An 18289-nucleotide genomic window follows, 5' to 3' on the forward strand; every position below is an offset into this window, starting at 1 on the left:
CTTCTTTGAGAAGGGGTAAAACACCTAAAATAGCAGGCAGCACATATAAAATCAGTGATTATGAACACCCATGGTCTTCATGTTGCAGTACGATATGTAGCACATGGGCACTGGCTCTCGTGGTGGCAGGTCGAATGCGGACGACGATTCATGGCTATTGAATTCGTCAGAATTATAACCATCAATATTTGACAGATCTGAAGAGCTGGCGCAGCTGACACTATCACCCAAACGACTGGCGTGGTCATGATTCAGCTGAGCCTCAGCTCTTTGCTGCCAGCGGGCAAGACTGGCATGCCTTGCGCGCCTTCCCTGTTGGGGACACTTGTGACGTCACACGAAGAGGTTCGCTCGGCACCTTGGTCAGGTTTCGGTTTCGTTTTCAAGCTTTTTTGTTTATTTAAAATTATGTTCGAATCTGCTAAACAATTCTACAACAGTATAACCCGTTTACATCGAATTATTCTGCATATCGAACAATTCTTAACAAAGTATAGTTACAATGAGTATATATAGCAAAAATTATGCTTACATCGAACAAAAATAGGAGCAACTCCCGATACATTGAAGACAAGCGCCGAAAAAGTGTCCCCAGAAGTTTGCTTTCCCTCATAGCAGCGGGAAAACCCGGCGGCGCGGCTCCATCCAACCGCTCTCCCTACCGTGACCGCACTGCGTTGGGTGAGCCGTCGACACCCCCCCTGCGAAAAATTATCCTGGCCTGCCCACAGCGCTTGCTCAGTCAGCCAATCAGAGGCTGTTGTGCCCTCGTCATGCAAGATGGCGTGTGAAATGTCTCGCTGCTTTTCTGGTTCATTGTTTTGCGCCTTGTGGGCCTTCTCCCGCAGTGTTAGTGTGATGAAGCGGCAGAATTTTCACCGTAAAGCTTGAAAACATAAATCGGGTCGAACGCAGTGAGAAGTCGGAGCACCCCGCAGCATTCAAGATTACGAGAGTCCCAGCACGATCTTGAAGAATAAGGGGGAGATCAGGCCTAACGTGGTCAAACACGCGAGCCGGTGCCCGTGGCACTCAATGCACACGCATGGCCGTGTACACGTGGTTAATCTGAAATTGCTTCAGACGTGCCGGCTTCCGTGTGCCTGGTGACAACTGTAAATTCTGATGAGTGCGACGATGCCGTTGCTGGTGTTGCCGAAGTTTGGAGCGAGCTGCCAGAATTTCCAGAAGCCACTGACGAGTCAACGGTCAACGAGTTTGTGAGCACAGACAACGGTGTCGCTACCACGGGAGAGCCAGAAAATGAAGCTTACATTGCCGACATTGTACCGAGCACAATTGAATGTGGGCACAATGAGGAAATCAACGATGGTTCTTTGCCCACATCCGCCAAGGTGTTTGGTGCACTTGCACTAGTCTGGTGCTTCTTTAGACTCTTTGGACAATGTGGAGAAGTGCGTGCACCGCAGGCAGCGAAATTGCCCAAGCAGAAGAAAATACAAGACTACTTCATGCGAAACTAAGCTAGTTTCATCAATAAAGTGATTTTATATATGGTATGTGCTTTTATGAAGTCCAATTCTTTAGCAGGTTTATATAGTATTATGCCTTATATCGAACTGATAGGCGTTCTTTATACAAGTTCGATATAGCCGGGTTCGACTGTATCAGACGTGTGACAGGGGAGTCTTCTCGGGAACGTAAATAGTCCATTAGCTTGACATGGTCAAAAAATTGCCGGAGTTGCATTTTAAGTCTGTGCGGCATTTATTCCTTCTAAAACATTGGCGATAATTATTTTGCGGCATATTAAAAATTTAGATACCATGCATATTGGCTTTTGCTAGAGGGCACATGCTCTGAAAGCTTTGGTGTATTGCAAAACATGGCAAAAATGATGGCAAAGCGTGCAGTGTGTATTCATGGCAAAAATGATGGCAAAGTGTGCAGTGTGCGGGGGTCTCCTCAAGGTAGACGAGGGGAAGGACGAGAATGGAGAAATCGAGTCAATAAAGTCAGTCAAGACACTGTGATGTTGATACTAGGCTAAATAAAATAGATGATTTCAAGCACGAGCTTGTGAAACAGGTCGAAGAGCTCAACAATGAGCTAAATACGGAGCACGATGCACGGGAGGCGGTGGAAAAAAAGACTTCAAGCAGCGAAGGAAAAGCTGAACCGGGCTGCCATCACGAACTAGAATGGTTGTGACAATGGAACGTCGTCTCCTGATGTGACATGGCAGAGAGCAGCTGGAAAGAGCTGCACCTACCTTGAGGCCACTACAAAGAAAATGCAGGAACGCAGGTGTCAATGCCCCTCGTCAAGTCCAAATCACATGGAAAAGGGTCACAAAGGGAAGCAGGGAGAGGCCTTGGCAGTATAAGAGAGCGAAAGGGTGATTATCGCCGGCGGCTCAAACCTGGCTAGGTGCTCAGAGGCAATTGGGCAAGAAGTTAAAGCCGATAAAAGAGTGGCGGTAGGGACATTTCCACGGCAGACAATGGGTTCTGTCATGGAGTGAGCAAAAGCAAAGCTCACGGAAAATGCCCACGGACGCAACCTTGTCGTAGTAGCAGGTGGGCTGAATTACGTCGTAAACAAAAAGGGGACAAGATTAGCCCAGCACTTGGCAAAGGGGGGTAGACAACTTGCGCTAGTTGTCCCCTCAGGTGCAGATCGTGGTGTGCATGGTGCCGGAGGTGCCTGCATGTGACAGTAATGTACAAAGAGCCGTAGTGGCTGTTAATGGGGCTATGTGGACAATGAGCCGAGAGAAAGGTGTCGAGGTTGTCGAAGTAAACAGGGAAGTGAGGAGGTGTGGTGGTTTTGAAAGAAGACGGTATCCACCTCAATTACAGGCTTGGAAGAGAAGTGGACTGGCGACTTGCTGGTCACACGGTTGCTTTTTCAGGGGGCCCAGGAGCGCTCAGGAGGCCAGTGTAGGTAGTAATGAAGAAGGCTAGGGGAACCTCAGAACAGCATCGCTATTAATAACAGAAAAAGGAGGAAAACAAGAAAGAGAGCTCGCCATGCAGTAAGCTACATAAACATGCAGGGCGGCACAAGAAAGGAAAAGTAGGTAGAGATTCAGGAGCAAAAACAGACAACAAATAGGGGTAGATGCGGTTACAGAAACGCACCTTAGACACTCGGAAGAGCCGCCAGTGATTGAGAATTATGTTTGGGAAGGGTGCAACAGAACTAAATCGGAAAAAAAAGGAGAGGGAGTCAGAATGCTCATCCATCAGGGAAGCCAAATGGGTCAAGAGCACCTTAGGTTAACAGGTACAATGAGTGGAAAGAAAACTTGGCTGGGCATAACATATTTGTGGACTGGAAACAATTGGACAGAGAAGAATCAAGAGTTAGCGAAATGCCTAAGTGCCGATATTAAGAGTTTCGGAATGATGCCGAAATTATCCTATGAGGTGACATGAATGCCCACATACAGGATCTAGATGGCTACATTGACAGCAACAGGTAGTCAATGCTAGATCTTTGTGAGCAACATAACCTCGTAATTGTGAATACAGGACCTAAGTGTGAAGGGCAGACCACGTGGGAAGTGGGAAACCGGCAATCAACCAATTACTGTATGATGGCAGAAGGAATTCATGATAAGTTGAGTGAAATGGTCATTGACGAGGAAGAGTATAGCAGCATAGGGTGTGACCATAAACGCATCGTTTTGAATATGGAATATGCAGTTGGGAAAGAGAGCGGGGAGCGCAAAATGGCCAGTCATAATTTGAACACTGAACAAATACCATATTTATTCGAATCTAGGCCAACAGTTTTTTTCAAATAATCATATTCCAAACTCTAGGGTCGGCTTAGATTTGAAGATTTTAAAAGACGCACCAGTTTTTCATTGAAACTGCTAAATATGGTGCATAGCTGGCACCATCTAGAAAAGTCAGTATCACAGCCGCTACTAGCCATGCCAGTAGCCAACCGCACACAAGCGAGGTCGCCATTTTGATCCGTGTTTTGTCGGCCGTATTGGTGAACAGTGTGGTGCTATCGTGATGGCACCAAGCAGGAGATGCCCCTACAGCGCCGCTTTCAAGCGAAAAGTTGTGATAGCCACAGAGGCATCATCAAACCTTCAAGCCGGGCGGGACTTCGGCGTTGACGAGAAAAACGTCCATCGTTGGAGGGGACAATAACAACAGCTTTTTGCTTGCGCCGCAACGAAGATGGCATTTAGCAGACCAAAGAAAGGCCATCACCATGAAGTGTAGACAGTTTTGGCCGACTGTTCGGACGCAGAGAGCAGCTGCCCTTCCAGTGACAAAAGAAGTGTTCCAAGTGAAAGCTAGGGAACTTTCAGGGAACTACTTCAAAGGAAAAAACGAAATCAGGAAAGAAACAATTTACGATAACTCAAAGGGAAGCTCATTACTTTTTGAAGCAAAATCAGGGTGCCTTGGAACATGTGCTTATAGAGCGAGATATAAGAAAGAAGAAGAAGCATGTGCTGGCTGCGGTAAAGATAGGAAAACAATGGAGCATGCTTTATTAGGATTTGAAGATATCTGCCCAGCCGTCAATTTAGAAGTCACTGGCCTTCTTGAAGCCCTTGGATTCATCGAGAGCAGGGGGAAAGTAAGCATGTCCATAATAGAGATTAGTAAGAGGTGATGGGAAGATTGGTGGAAGAAAAGTGGGGAAATGACAAACAATGGATGTGTACAAAAATAAATTTCACAATAGGGGGTCAGAAAATTTGGTTATAGGAATTCGTCGTGGGTTTTTCTTCCCCTTTTTTTGTCTTTTTTAACATAAGTAGGACATTAGGCAATAAAATAAGAGCTTAGTGGCATACCCCACTGCCCCGTTCCATAGGGGTGCTCATAACATCGATTCATCCATCCTAATTATTGGGCATGTCCGAAAAATCGGGTGTACGGGAAATCGGTCATCGACTGTAGTTGCATAACCTTACTGAAAACATTGCACTGCCATGAAAACGTGAAAATAACGCACTTTTGCGCAGTTGGCACAAACGGCACTTGAGCAGGCAAGCTGAATTGTAGCAAAATAGCGCAGCTGGACCACCAGTGGGTTTGGTTAGATTTTTAATGGTTATAAGATAGTGAGACCGCAATGCTATGTAGGCTATTTCTGGACAGAGATTAAATAGTTCAAGCATTTGATAATCCAACAATTTCATGCCGTAAGGCACATCAATTGTTGGGCATGGCTGATTATAATACCTTATCTGGACCTCCCCTCGTCCACAGTTTAAACATGGAAAGTTGATTGTGTTTTCAGATACGGATATAGATGTCCCAAAAAACTGTGTGTGATCCAAGAAGCGAAAGCTGATATTTGTTAGCATGGAAACTGCACAGCATCAGGCCTTCACCGCAACGTGAGCATGTATGGCGGATCTTGTGCGCCGTCCATTACAGCACGTCCCGAGGAGGCACAAAAGGCAATCCTCGCTGCCTATGCAGGATATAGGTACTAAAGAAAAGCGTTACTTATGTGTCCACCCTATTAAAAAAGAAAATTTTGCTTCAGCTGTACTTGGGTGGACTATCCGAATGTGCAGGGAAAGTGCCTGTTTTCAAAAGTGGGGGAGTTGGTAAGCGCCTTCCCCCGGTAAATACGCCTATGACCACAACATTCATATGGCGACGGATTACCAGCGAAGCTTTTTAGGCTGCATACAAATTCTCCGCCTTTCCATGGTCACGCTGTCGCTCGTTGTATTCGAGTTTCTGCTGTAGGTGCCTCTCCACTTGTTCCTCCGTTGTGCGCCACCACACTACGCCGACATAAGCGCTGTCGTGGTCACCGCTTCATAACCACAGACCCGCAGGCCATGTGCACAGGTGCCGTTATCACACTACTTCGCCCTCTCCCCCTACCCCTCTCCATTGCTGCAGTGCTGTTGCCACACTCTTTCTCCTCTGCCAAAGCCATCTACATTTCTGTCCATGCGCAGTGTCCCCAATACAGACATAAGCAGCCCAGGGTACCCCTCCTGCGAATGCATGCAGGGGATGTATACAACGGCTAGAAGTAAACAGCTTCTCTATAATGTGCATGATGTATATGCACACACGAACACATACTGGTAGCCTCTAGTGTAGTGGCTAGCAGACGAAGCAACATCCCATCTGCACTAGACGTGGTTAAGCCAGTGTTCACCAGGTGGCAACTGCTCAACCTCACTGCCAACAGCACTAAAAGTTCCAAAAGTGCAGAAAAAAGCCTGTGTTGGAACTTGAGGTCTGACTGCCCATTCACTACAGCAATGTGCATCCACAATGCATCATCCTGTCAGAAACTTTTAACACAGCATGATCGGCCAAGTAGACTCGTTTGGGCCACAGCACGTATGCAGCTGGTCCTGTGCTGGTGCATACTGCATACTATGAAGCCCATGGATACTATTGATCATGCACAGTGCTATCAATCCCACACACACAGCTTCATTATGCCTCTTTCACACACATTATAATTGTGATATTCAGTTGTGACTCAGTAGAGGATTTGGCGGCGTAGGTAGCAATGCAGCGTCACCTTGAGGCGCTGCATCGTCTAGTTTTCCGGCTGGGAGCGGCGTCCGAAGGGAGTCGGCGAATAGGAGCGACGGGGCTGGGGAGAGCGAGATCGTCGTCGTTGGGGCGAAGGCGAACGAGAATAGGAGCGGTTCAGTGCAGGAGAATCAGCGGCGGTGTTATCGGAGCGTGCGGCATAGGGACGAGAAGGGCCACCTGGGGGGCGAGAGTAGGCGGTATAAGTAGACCGGGTCGGGGAACTCCAGCGACTGCGACAGTGCCGAGAAATGTGCCCGATTCGATGGCAGTGGAAACAAATGGGCTTGTCGTCAGCAGTGCGCCATTCGGATAAGTTGCGGAAACGTGGTGGGTAAGAAGGTGCGGGATGGGGCGGAATCGAAGAAGCCGGGCGGGTATCAGGATGATGGGCCGAGCAGATGGTGTGAAGACCCATGTTTTCGAACTCTTGGCGGACAACTGCCTGGATCAGTGAGACCGTGACTGCAGATGTGTTGGTGGGACTGGAGTCGAAGGCAGCCGGATAGGCGGCCTCGATCTCACGCCGGACGATCCTGGAAACATCGGCAGTGTTGTTGGGATGAGGAGTGTCGGCACAGGAGGATGTCGCTGGGGTGTTGGGCAGACGGGCAAACTGCTGGTCAATACGTCGGCTTTTAGCGAATTCCAGGCGGCGGCACTCTTTTATAACAGTATCCACCGTCGCTACGTTGTTGCAAACGAGCAAGTTGAAGGCGTCATCGGCAATGCCTTTGAGGATGTGGGCAACCTTGTCTGACTCAGTCATGTTGGTGTCAACTTTGCGGCACAGAGCCAAGACGTCCTGAATGTACGTGACATAGGGCTCTGTTGACGTCTGCACACGGCCGGAAAGTGCCTTCTGCGCGGCAAGTTGGTGACCGTAGGGGTTGCTGAACAAGTCCCGAAGCTGTGTCTTAAGTGAATCCCAACTGGTGAGCTCATCTTCGTGCGTGCGATACCAAACTCTAGGTGTGCCACCGAGGTAAAAGACTACGTTGGCGAGCATGATAGTAGGATCCCCCCGGTTATTGCGGCTGACGTGTTCATACAGGCTGATCCAGTCATCGACGTCTTCCCCATCTTTGCCCGAGAATACGCCAGGATCACGGGGAGCGGGTAGACTGATGTAGGTCGTCGAAGTGGCAGCAGGTGTCGGAGCCGGGGGAGTCCGGTTGCCGTCGCCGGGAGCCATGAAGGAAGGCTTGACGTACCGTCCACTGCGAAGCTCCGAGACGAGGTACAGGGAATGTCCACCTCCGTCAGATATGTTACGTAGGAAGACGCAGACGAAAAGCTATGTACAAGTATATTTACAATAAAATACGCTGCGCTTGGCCAAGAGGCAACAGCCCGCGCTAGCTTCTCATCGTTTGCGTCGTCTTCGCACTGCTCGCCTTTTCGTGATCGCACATATTGTTCCGTAGCAATATTATAATAGGCTCATTAAACGAAACTTCAAGAGAACAGACAACCATGTTCTATAACTACTCGCATACAAATCATTTGTCAGACCACAAATGGAAAATACCGCCACCATCTGGAACCCTCATCAAACATATATCATCAATGCACTCGAGTCAGTTCAGAATCGTGCGACTAGATTCATCCATTCTTTATATTCATATAACATCAGCATTTCACACTTAAAGGCACAATCTAGCTTGGCATCTCTTGCTTTTTGTCGTCGCATCACCACGCTCCCTTTTTATCACAAATTTTTTTACAGCTCACTAAGCCGCTGTAGGGGTTGAGGGACGGACTTCGGGATGCGAAAACTTGGGAGGATTTATTCTACATTATATACAGAGAGGTGAGACGTCAAGTACCAGTCGTACAGTCATTACGGGCCGGCAGCAACTCGGACGCTGCGGCCCGCGGCAAGAAGTTCGAGAGAGGTGAATCAGGGAATCAGGGCATGTCCCAGAATCCTCAGGTCTCTCTGGAAGGCTTCTTATAAACCCTTCGAGCACTGTAAGTCACGTCATGTTTGACCAATGGGAGAGTCCGCTCCGATGACGCCACTTTCAGCCAATGGTAGGCGCCCGTGTCGCGGTGTCACACCTGGCGGATCTCTGCGGTCTTGCCTCGCAGACTGGCAATGCACTTCTAACGAGGAGAAGGGGAGGGCTGCTCATGCTCCATTGTCCGAGGCCCACCTGCTAATCCCGGCGGCACACGAACTTGTTGGCACGTGAACTTGTTGCCTTAAACTTGTTTGCTCGGCCGCTCCTCTGGAATGTGCTTTCCTGCTTCGGCATTCCTCAATTAGCTGTGCTGCGACTCGAAGTGGTTTGGGGAACTCGAAGTAATCGCAGGAAACAGCTCCATATCTAACAGCTCGTCCTCGCCCCGGTAGTTCTGAATGGCCGGTGAACTCAATTCGCTGGCCATGAGGAACGCTGATAGAAGCTGCAGGGTACTGGGGTCGAGCCTCGTTTGACAACCCTCGGGATCCTGGGCCCTGGAGAACATACGTCAAACAAACCAAACAACACAGCGCTGCACCACGCGTAAGCGCAGGCTCTTCACCCCTGACTCGCCAGGCTATTACTGAGTCAAAATCAACCCTGATCTTTTAGTTCCCCAATTTTGACAAAACAGTTCCAACCACCCTTCCAAACAGCTATCCATTTCTCCTCGATTGCCCACAAGACCAGACTATTATTGTTGTTGCAAAACAAAAGGGTCGTTGACGATGCAAACAACAAATGAAAACAGCCGACCATAACTTAAGTGGCCTAACTACACGAACAGCATGTTTCCAATCTATCGCAGTGGCGTACTTATCGCACGTATTGGTGCCACTGAACAATCTGGTCAACCTCACAAGTACGTAATCACAAGCGCACTAGCCTTGTGGTCACTAAACAGAACGCGTACTTGCGTTGTAGGCAAACTTTTCATTTACGCTTACTCACGTTTCTTCCCTGAAAGTCCTACAGGACACGTGACATAAACGAACAATTAAACTTGCGGGACTTACACACTCCGCAGAACTCTTAAAATGATGCGTCTTCTACTAACTCTTTCCACGCACGTTCACTAAAGAAGTCAGAATACGGCTGCCCTCAACACACACTAGCAACCCAGTCATAAATCTGCTTCCTTCCGTCCACACAGGACACGCGCTAATGGAACTAAGAACGCCTCTCAGTGCAACTAATGCACTCGCTGAAAATCTACGCGCTTAACCTTAGAAAATTCAACACTTAAAAAGAAAGAAGGTTAAATAAAACACACGCGCGTTACGATAGGCCTCTCAACAATAACCTTGACCCTCAGGTTACTCACACACACAAAAAAAGCCTATCTACTTATTAATGAGCACCTCGCGAGACTACAGGTTTACCTAAAACGCATCTTTCAAATCTCGAGCTTCTCGAACGAAAACACAAACAAAGCTCAAACCTTACACATTGAAAGAAATCCTAGTCTCAAATCGCGAAAAACTTTCCGATGCTCAAAATAAAAAAACAAGACACTCCATTTCTACGGAAGGGCTCTTCGCCTCCTTTTCCAAACGCTTATGTCTGACTCATACTCTGAGCCGTCCTCGCGGTAGTCGCGGCTTGAAAGCTACTCTGGCTGCCGAGAGACAACAAAAGGGCTGACTAACTATCAGCTCCCCCAAGACGTTACGTCCTCGCGCCCCGCTTTCAACACAAACTCGATTGACCGCGTCGCTACTCCCCACCTGGTCTCGTCCTGCCACCTTGCGTTTCTTCGAACTGCACGCTGAGCTATGAAAAGAACTACGGAACGACGAGGAGTTTAACAGCCTCGTGCCCTCTGTCCGCGTCCGTGCAGAACATTCTTCGCGGTCCCCCTTTGACCGGTGGCTCGAACGTTCTGGATGCTTCAACATCGTCCTAGACGACCGCACCTTCTTCCTCGCGCCCTGCCCTTTTGGGTTTCTCGCCATTTTTGGCGGCGCTACATTAATTACCGACTTTCGGTCTTTACCGCGCTTCTTTTTACGGCGCTTTCTCTTTGCACTCGCCTTCATGTCGCCTTCTCGTGCCTCGTGCTGGCCGGTACACATTTCGTCGGCCCGGATCGGTCTCTTACCCGCACAGTCTGAGTGATTCTGACTTAAATCAACACTCTCTCTGCCTCGACCGGCGGACAGCTCAACCGACTCTGGCACAATGCAGCAGGCTTTACTCGAGTAAGACAACTCGCACTCTTGCGAACTGCCCTCTACTACATTGCCCAGCTCACGCTGTGCATCGGCACACAGCCCGTCGGTATCGATCGCTGTCTCACGCGCACAGTCCGAACGATTAACTGAATCATCCCTATCTAGGCCATCTAGACTGGCGGAGAGCCGCACCGATCCCTGAACAATGCAGTTGTTCTCTCGTGGACTACGGAGCTCGCCATCCCGAGAACTACTCTCAACTGCATCGTCCAGCTCGCACTTCACTTCTGCACGCAGATCTGGCTCTACATGAGTGCTCACGTCTGTCGCGTCAACAGTACCCTTTTCCTCGCTAGCAACCTCGCTAACCTTACTAGCGACGCACACACGCGGTAACTGTGCCAATTTGTTCGCAGCTGGCCTAGCTGTCTCCACAGTCATCTGTTGGCACAGCACCTCGTCGCTCTCCTTGCGGCCTTAACGGCCTCTGTTGCCACTAAGGCATCGTTAGCAGCTAGCCTTTTCCCTTCACTTATGAATCGGCAGCCAATCTCACAGGCACTACTCTTCTCGTCGGCTTTTGGCGAAAATCTGCTGGACACTTCCTCATTCTTTCGCTCTCTACTACCTGCAGAATTCTCAGACAGCCATCAGGGTGTCTACCAAGTTGACATTTCCAAATTCCCTGAGTTTTCCAGGTTTTCCCTGAGCACCTTTGCGAAATTCCCTGAATGAGCCAGAACTTTGTTTTATGTCAAGACAGGCCGACACCACGTTGCCCGATGCTGTCACTCTCTAATAAGCATACTGAAACAAAAAAAAAAGACTTAATCCAGTTTGAATAGTAAGGAGTAATATCTATTTTATTTAAAAAGAAAACAGAAGGAAGGTGTAAAATGCACAGAGAAAGAAATGGTAAAGCCCATTCCAAATTGAGTCGAACATTTTCAAATACGAATGAAAAGGAGATGCATACATAAGTAAATATTTTTTTAATATCAGCTATTTCCATCAACTGATAGCAAGCTCATCTGTATGAGGTCCTGAATTTTGTCACAACTAATTATTAAGGTTCTCTCTTAGCAGCTGGAAAGTCAACCTCAACTGTCCTGACATACTCTCAGCCCGTACACAACATCTCAGTGTTGGGTTTCACTGCTTAAACAATTTATTTTGGTTTGGATGAGGGTCACCTGTGTCTCAGCGTCAGCCAACACTTAGTTTCTTTAGCTCAAGCTCCTTCAAAAAGGCGCCGGCAATTCCTTTCCCGGTAATTCCTCAGTTCGTCGGTCCTTTCTGTTCTAATCCTCCTTCTACCACGCTTTCACCACATGGATCATCTGAAGCATCCTCTTGGTCAGTTGTACAGTCAACATTTGATTTTTCGGATTTCCGAGGAGCCGCAAAAAAAAAAAACGAAAAAAAAACGGGCAGTCTGAAAAAAATTAATGCATGTCTTTAACTGCCTTTAAGGGCTAAAATTACCACAGGCAAGTCTGAAAAAGCTCTGAAGGCCTGCCAGTACGCTTATTAGGCATATCAGGGCTTGTACTGTGACAGGAGACGGGGTGAACGCATGTGTAATTAAGGAATACATACTATGTCCCGTGACAATTGCCCCCTTCCCACGCTTGTTATGCTTCACCGCCTAACGCAATTGTACTGAGGCAAAGCTAACTTTCGGAGACTGGCATTACGCAACGCGCTGTGCTCTGCGAGTTTCAAAGCCAATCGCGAGGATTACAAAGGCGGAGTCGGTGCCATTGCTGATAGCGGCGAATTCTTTCAATGAAAAACACGGCACCGCACGGCAAGAAGCTTAATAGCGAACATAGAAGCAGCTAGGCCTAACGTTGCCGCGGTGGTGGTTACGGCTGCCAGCGGATCTGCCTGCGAGAGTGCCGGTTCGAGGCGGCGAGATAATCAAAATAGCGGCGGTGGCGGCTTTGATTATTGCCATTTCAGACCTGTAGTTAGGGCAGTATACATTGAGTATATGGAGTACGTGGTGGTTCCGCAAAACCGTGCAAATTATCGGGCATGTCCGAAAAATCGGGCGTCTAGAAAATCGGTCGTTAACTACTCTGGCAATACATCGTGCCGATGACACGGCGTCAATGACGATTCGTTGCGATTCCTCTGTTACTGTAGCCAGCATTAACACGACTTTCGTTCCCTTTCAATAAAGTTACAGCTAATTTTCCCTGATGGAAGCACAAATTCCCTGAGTTTTCCCTGAGTTTTTCCAGACTTCAAATTCCCTGAGAATTCCCGGTTTTCCCGGTTGGTAGACACCCTGAGCCATTGTCTCTGTGCCAATAACTGATCACAATACTGTATCTCTTTGATCAGTGCTGCCTTCTCTCTCTCATACTTTTGCTCACGCTCAAGCTTACGTTCCTGATACTCCCGTTCGCGTTCATTCTCACGTTCGTGACGCTGACACCTAAGAGCAAATTCTTGAAGCTCCTGCTTCCGTTCATTTTCGCGTCCTTCACGCTTAAGCTCACTCCTAAGTTCACGACGCTCCCGCAAACGTACACGACGCTCTCGCTCCCGTGGTTCCTGTATCACCTCCCAAGCAAGCTCAATGCTTTTATCATCATTGCCACTATCATTAATCGCCTTTATGATAGCTGGCGTTTTCATCCGTTCGTCCGCCTCAACTCCCAAATCGTCACACACCAACAACAAGTCTAACCTCGTCAACCTTCTAAGATCCATGGCAGCTGCCCCGACAGGTGGTTAAAACTGTCTTCCTTAATTAATTTGTGCAAACACACATGCATCAAACTCCCAATTCCCAGAACTATCAAAATTGAACACACAACCTTTGAGACTGGCGAATCATAAGGAAAAAAACCACGCGCTCACTTACGGTTGCAGCACCCTGCCATCCGGTTCATTCGTCCGCTGTTTCCGGTTCCTCCGGACTCCCTGGGTCGAAGGCTCGCTCCTTCTTCGCTACTCCCAGCTTCTTCTGACCTCTTTCGACGAAGGCTCTCTCTTCTTCGCTCTTTCCGGTTCCTTACGATCTCTCTCGACGAAGGTTGATCTGTAGCGTTGCCACCAGCTGATGCATTCGGAGGCGATCCTACCGCTGCCAACCAGATGTAGGGGTTGGAGGACGGACTTTGGGATGAAAACCAAACTTGGGAGGATTTATTTTACATTTTATACAGGGAGGTGAGCGTCAGGTAACAGACGTACTGTCATTACGGGCCAGCAGCAACTCGGACGCTGCGGCCCGCGGCAAGAAGTTCGAGAGAGGTGAATCAGGGAATCAGGGCATGTCCCAGAATGCTCAGGTCTCTCTGGAAGGCTTCTTATAAACCCTTCGAGCACTGTAAGTCACGTCATGTTTGACCAATGGGAGAGTCCGCTCCGATGACGCCACTTTCAGCCAATGGTAGGCGCCCGTGTCGCGGTGTCACACCTGGCGGCTCTCTGCGGTCTTGCCTCGCAGACTGGCAATGCACTTCTAACGAGGAGAAGGGGAGGGCTGCTCATGCTCCATTGTCCGAGGCCCACCTGCTAATCCCGGCGGCGCACGAACTTGTTGGCACGTGAACTTGTTGCCTTAAACTTGTTTGCTCGGCCGCTCCTCTGGAATGTGCTTTCCTGCTTCGGCATTCCTCAATTAGCTGTGCTGCGACTCGAAGTGGTTTGGGGAACTCGAAGTAATCGCAGGAAACAGCTCCATATCTAACACCGCCCGCCTTTTGTCACGCCATCATCTTCACGCATGTCACAGCGCACCAATCATCAACTCCAAGTTTCTCATCCTCGAACACGAACTGTCACTTTTCAATCATCATTTTTTCTTCGAGCTGCCAAGAACTGGAACGACCTACCCATTAATGTGGCTGCCATCACATGTCATTCACAATTTCTAGAAACTGTTGAAACTTGTATTTCAATGTAACACCTGCCTTTTCTTGTGTTCACATGTTAACCACCCCTTATGTAATACCCCGAATGGGGTCTTTAAGGTAATAAAATGAAATGAAATGAAATGAAAAGGAGTTTCTTCTGAGCCTGCTTCTGTAGTTTTGTTTACCGAGAGCTGAGAAAATTTAGGTTACGATTAATGAAAGTTCTTTTTTGTGTGATCCAAATACAAAGCCAACCAAATCAGAGGCGGTTGTTTCTCGTTTAACCAGCAATTTGATTTAAGCAATTTCTGGGTACTGAGAATCTGCTGTACTCTTTCTTTCAGGGATGTCAAATGTGCACCCTCACATTGCATTCATGGTCATGTTATATACAAGGAAATGTAGCTATGTTGCAAAAGGAACAATTGCTGCCATTAATATATTCTAGTTACCCTGCAAACATTTTCTAATATGTAAATGTATTGAAAATGGTATGATAGCGTTTCTGACTTATAACCAGCAAATGAATGCTGCAGGAATGGGACAGATATGCCCAGAGAGCAAGGAGACAGAAAACTTGCTGTGAATGCCGACAGCAGGGAAGAGCACTCACCTCAAGCTTGCGCATGGGCTTCTGTGCGATGTCATAATCTGTGGGAAAAAAGAGGAGAGCAATGTGCGACATTATGAGAAAATAGTCTTGCATGCAGCAGGGTGACAATGTGCCGAAATTGAACAGTGCAGGTACAGTGTCCTCAGTGAGCATGTAGGGAGGCACAGGCCAGGTGCTCACTTTGCCATGCAAGATCGTCAGCTTCTCTGGCAGACATACTAATGCATGCAAAACAATTTTCATCACTCCTGGCATAACAACATGCCACTCTCTGGCAATGTCAAGACAGTCAAAGTGGACCTGCATGCAAGCACAGAACACAGCAGTGCCTCCAAGACTGAAGGCTGCCCAAGGTCGATAACTGTCCTTGGATAACAACTACCATATTTCTGCATGTATACCCAGCACCAAAATTTTTTTTAATTTGCCAGTAAGGCTAGGGTGCGGTTTATATGCAAAATTCATTTTAAAGTGTCACTTAAAGTGTCACAATCTAGCTTTATCAGCAACGCCAAAGGGGAGCCGGAGCTGCTGACCGAAGATATGATGTGGACAAGTCGCATATCCACGAACGGAGACTGTTTTTGTGAAGATTTGAGCGCTGTTGTATGCAGCTATCTCCACAAGTTATACGCAACCCCCCACCCCCTTTTTACCCCCCGGCTGTTGTAACTGGGGGTGCAGGTTATACGAAGAAAAATATGGTTACCACATGTCTGAGCATGAATTAAAGCTCATAGATTAACAGCATCTTTTTCTTTTTACCCCATTTATGGTCAGTCTTTGAAGCAACTCTGCAGACTGTGCTCATGGTAATTGCACATACAAACCATGCTAGTGCAAATATGCAGGAACATGCATTCCTTACTATCATGCCTTACCTATGAGAGACTACACCAGAAACATCACACTGAAGCAGTCCTGCTTTGGTTTATCACTAGTAGGTAACATGCACATGTATGTATCAAACAGCTTTCTCTTTGCATGACAACATAACATGACAAAGCTTCTCAGTATCAATATCTTAATAAAAGATGGCCAATAACAAAATGTTTGCCAGTAGGAGTGCTTTGGAAACAAAAACATGGCAAGCTCAAATCAACAATATTGTATGCAGCGTCACTGCATGTGCAACCTGTTCAAATTAAAATTCAAAAGTACACAATAGCAATGTCACTGGTGTCCTAATCATGTCAAGAACAACTGACAAGTGAGAAAAGCCAGAAATATCAATGCTCCAGATGTGCCCGTTTCATGTTCTTGGTGCAATAAACCTCCAGCAAATGGCTGCACAGGCAGCACCGGAAAGCATCTGTTACTGCAGCTTTGCATCAAGCAACAGAGAGAAAGTAGGCAAACAGAGCCAAGCTGACCTAACTTGCCCAACACAGGAAGTCAATTTGGCCAACCAGTGGCAAGGGTGGTCAGGGCTCCTGTCCACGTTCGCTTCAGGCGCCTACGAGGGTTTTGACAATTGGATGGATGACGGTACAGTCTAACCTTCTTCAAACAAAATTGCATACGACACAAACATACATTCATTATATCCAATGTTCCTTAAAGGCCCGTATTTGCTACATGCCGATATCGATGAAACATTTTAGATTTACTTCACTACAGTTAAACCTCAATATAACGAACTTCAATATAATGAGATTCTCTATATAATAAAGCATTTACCTCTTTATAACTCCTTGTCCATAGAACACCATGTAGCTTGAACCTCAATATACGAAAGTGTGTTTATACACAATTTTAATATAACGAAATTTCACTGCCACCACAGAGGAATACCGCTACAATAAATGGAAAGTTCTGCAGATGAAGATGGTCAAATGGTTGTATAACATGCAGCTGCTTGCAAACACACCTCTCAAAGTGGCCGCTGAAGAGCAGCAGCATCATGTTCCGTATAAAGTTCTAGTGCGATAAGATCCTATCGTGCCCCGCGCTGTATGCTTTAGGTACGAGTGAAAGCGTGTGAGGGTGAGCTGAGAAGGATGTGGCTTGGTGAGCGCCGTCTTCCTGCTCGAGCAAGAGGGGAGGGACGTGAGCTTGCGGTTACACCATCATGCAAGTAGCAAGGGTGGAGGGGGCGGGGAGCAGGTTGGCGTGCACTGCCTTTTCTAGCACCACCGTGGGTGTGCATGGCTGTCAGTGCGGCTGAACGCATAAGCAGCCTGTGCCCCCTGTTTTAGAGGTAATCTGCTGTGTAAGCAAAGACAGGGCAAGCTGAGATTGAGTAACATTGTGCGTTGTCTTTCTGCGCACCTAGTGCTTGAAGTTGTGTAATCTCGAGTTTCGGAAACGCATTGAAATGAGAAGCAGACAAAGCATTTGCTCCCCACTGCTGGTTCTTTTTATAATAGCGTAGTCCTACTGCAGGCGACACTATCAGCTTCCTGAAGGGACAGTGCAAGACAAAAAAGACAAAAGGCAGGAAACACACAGGACAGTGCGGTGTTTCCTGCCTCTTGCACTGTCCCTTCAAGATGTTCTACCAGTACCAACTCGCCCAAATGTCGATTCTTCTGCAGGAGACTATCAGCATTGGGAGCAGTGCATGCGAAAATGTGGCTGGCTTCACTACATACTGCCAATGTGACGATATCGTCGACATGGCATGAAACTGCATCTTTCATCGCTGACTCTGAAAGTCAACAAAATCATTTTTTCCCCATTTAAATTTTCTTTTTACAATTACTGTACTTAATTACATAAAAAATAGAATTTCAATATAACAATGTTTCAGTATAATGAAGCAAATTGGCAATTTCACAGATTTTGTCATACCAAGGTTTAACTGTACATACAATGACTCGTTATATCCATGTTTCTTATATCGAGGTTCGAGTGTATCACATTTCACCAAGTTGCACACGGAACTTGGAGTGCAGCTGAACTTCCAGTGCAGTAAAACCTCGTTAAACCGTACCTGCTTAAAGAGTAGTTTCGTTTTAAATGTAGTAAAGTCAAATCCTCGACTCAGCGGCCATTGAACTTAACACGCTTTGTATCCGCATAAACCATACCAGCTTATTGCATACGTAATGGTTAACACGTAATGTTTCCATTTTTCATCGTGCAAACACGGCGGTGCGTCGTCTCCATAGGGAGGCCCGGCATAGCAACAAGCCTCAGA

The 18289-nt window shown here is 47.4% G+C and overlaps 1 protein-coding gene across 5 annotated transcripts in view; it reads right to left on the reverse strand.

Annotated features, from left to right (window-relative positions):
* LOC135906118 (proteoglycan 4-like) overlaps positions 1-18289 on the reverse strand; it is a 108715-nt gene that overhangs the window by 34290 nt on the left and 56136 nt on the right. For 3 of the 5 annotated variants that reach the window (XR_010565636.2, XR_010565638.2, XM_065437344.2), the window contains one exon: positions 15148-15185. Coding sequence is in view for 1 of the 5 variants with exons in the window: in XM_065437344.2 (XP_065293416.1) it covers positions 15148-15185 (38 nt within the window). In the remaining 4 variants the exon portion in view is untranslated. Of the gene's footprint in view, positions 1-15147; positions 15186-16520; positions 16604-18289 lie in introns of those variants that run through there. The other 2 variants (XR_010565637.2, XR_010565639.2) reach the window with 2 other exon arrangements.

This window comes from Dermacentor albipictus, chromosome 9, assembly GCF_038994185.2.
Source record: "Dermacentor albipictus isolate Rhodes 1998 colony chromosome 9, USDA_Dalb.pri_finalv2, whole genome shotgun sequence".
In the NCBI taxonomy this organism is placed as follows: Eukaryota; Metazoa; Arthropoda; class Arachnida; order Ixodida; family Ixodidae; genus Dermacentor; species Dermacentor albipictus.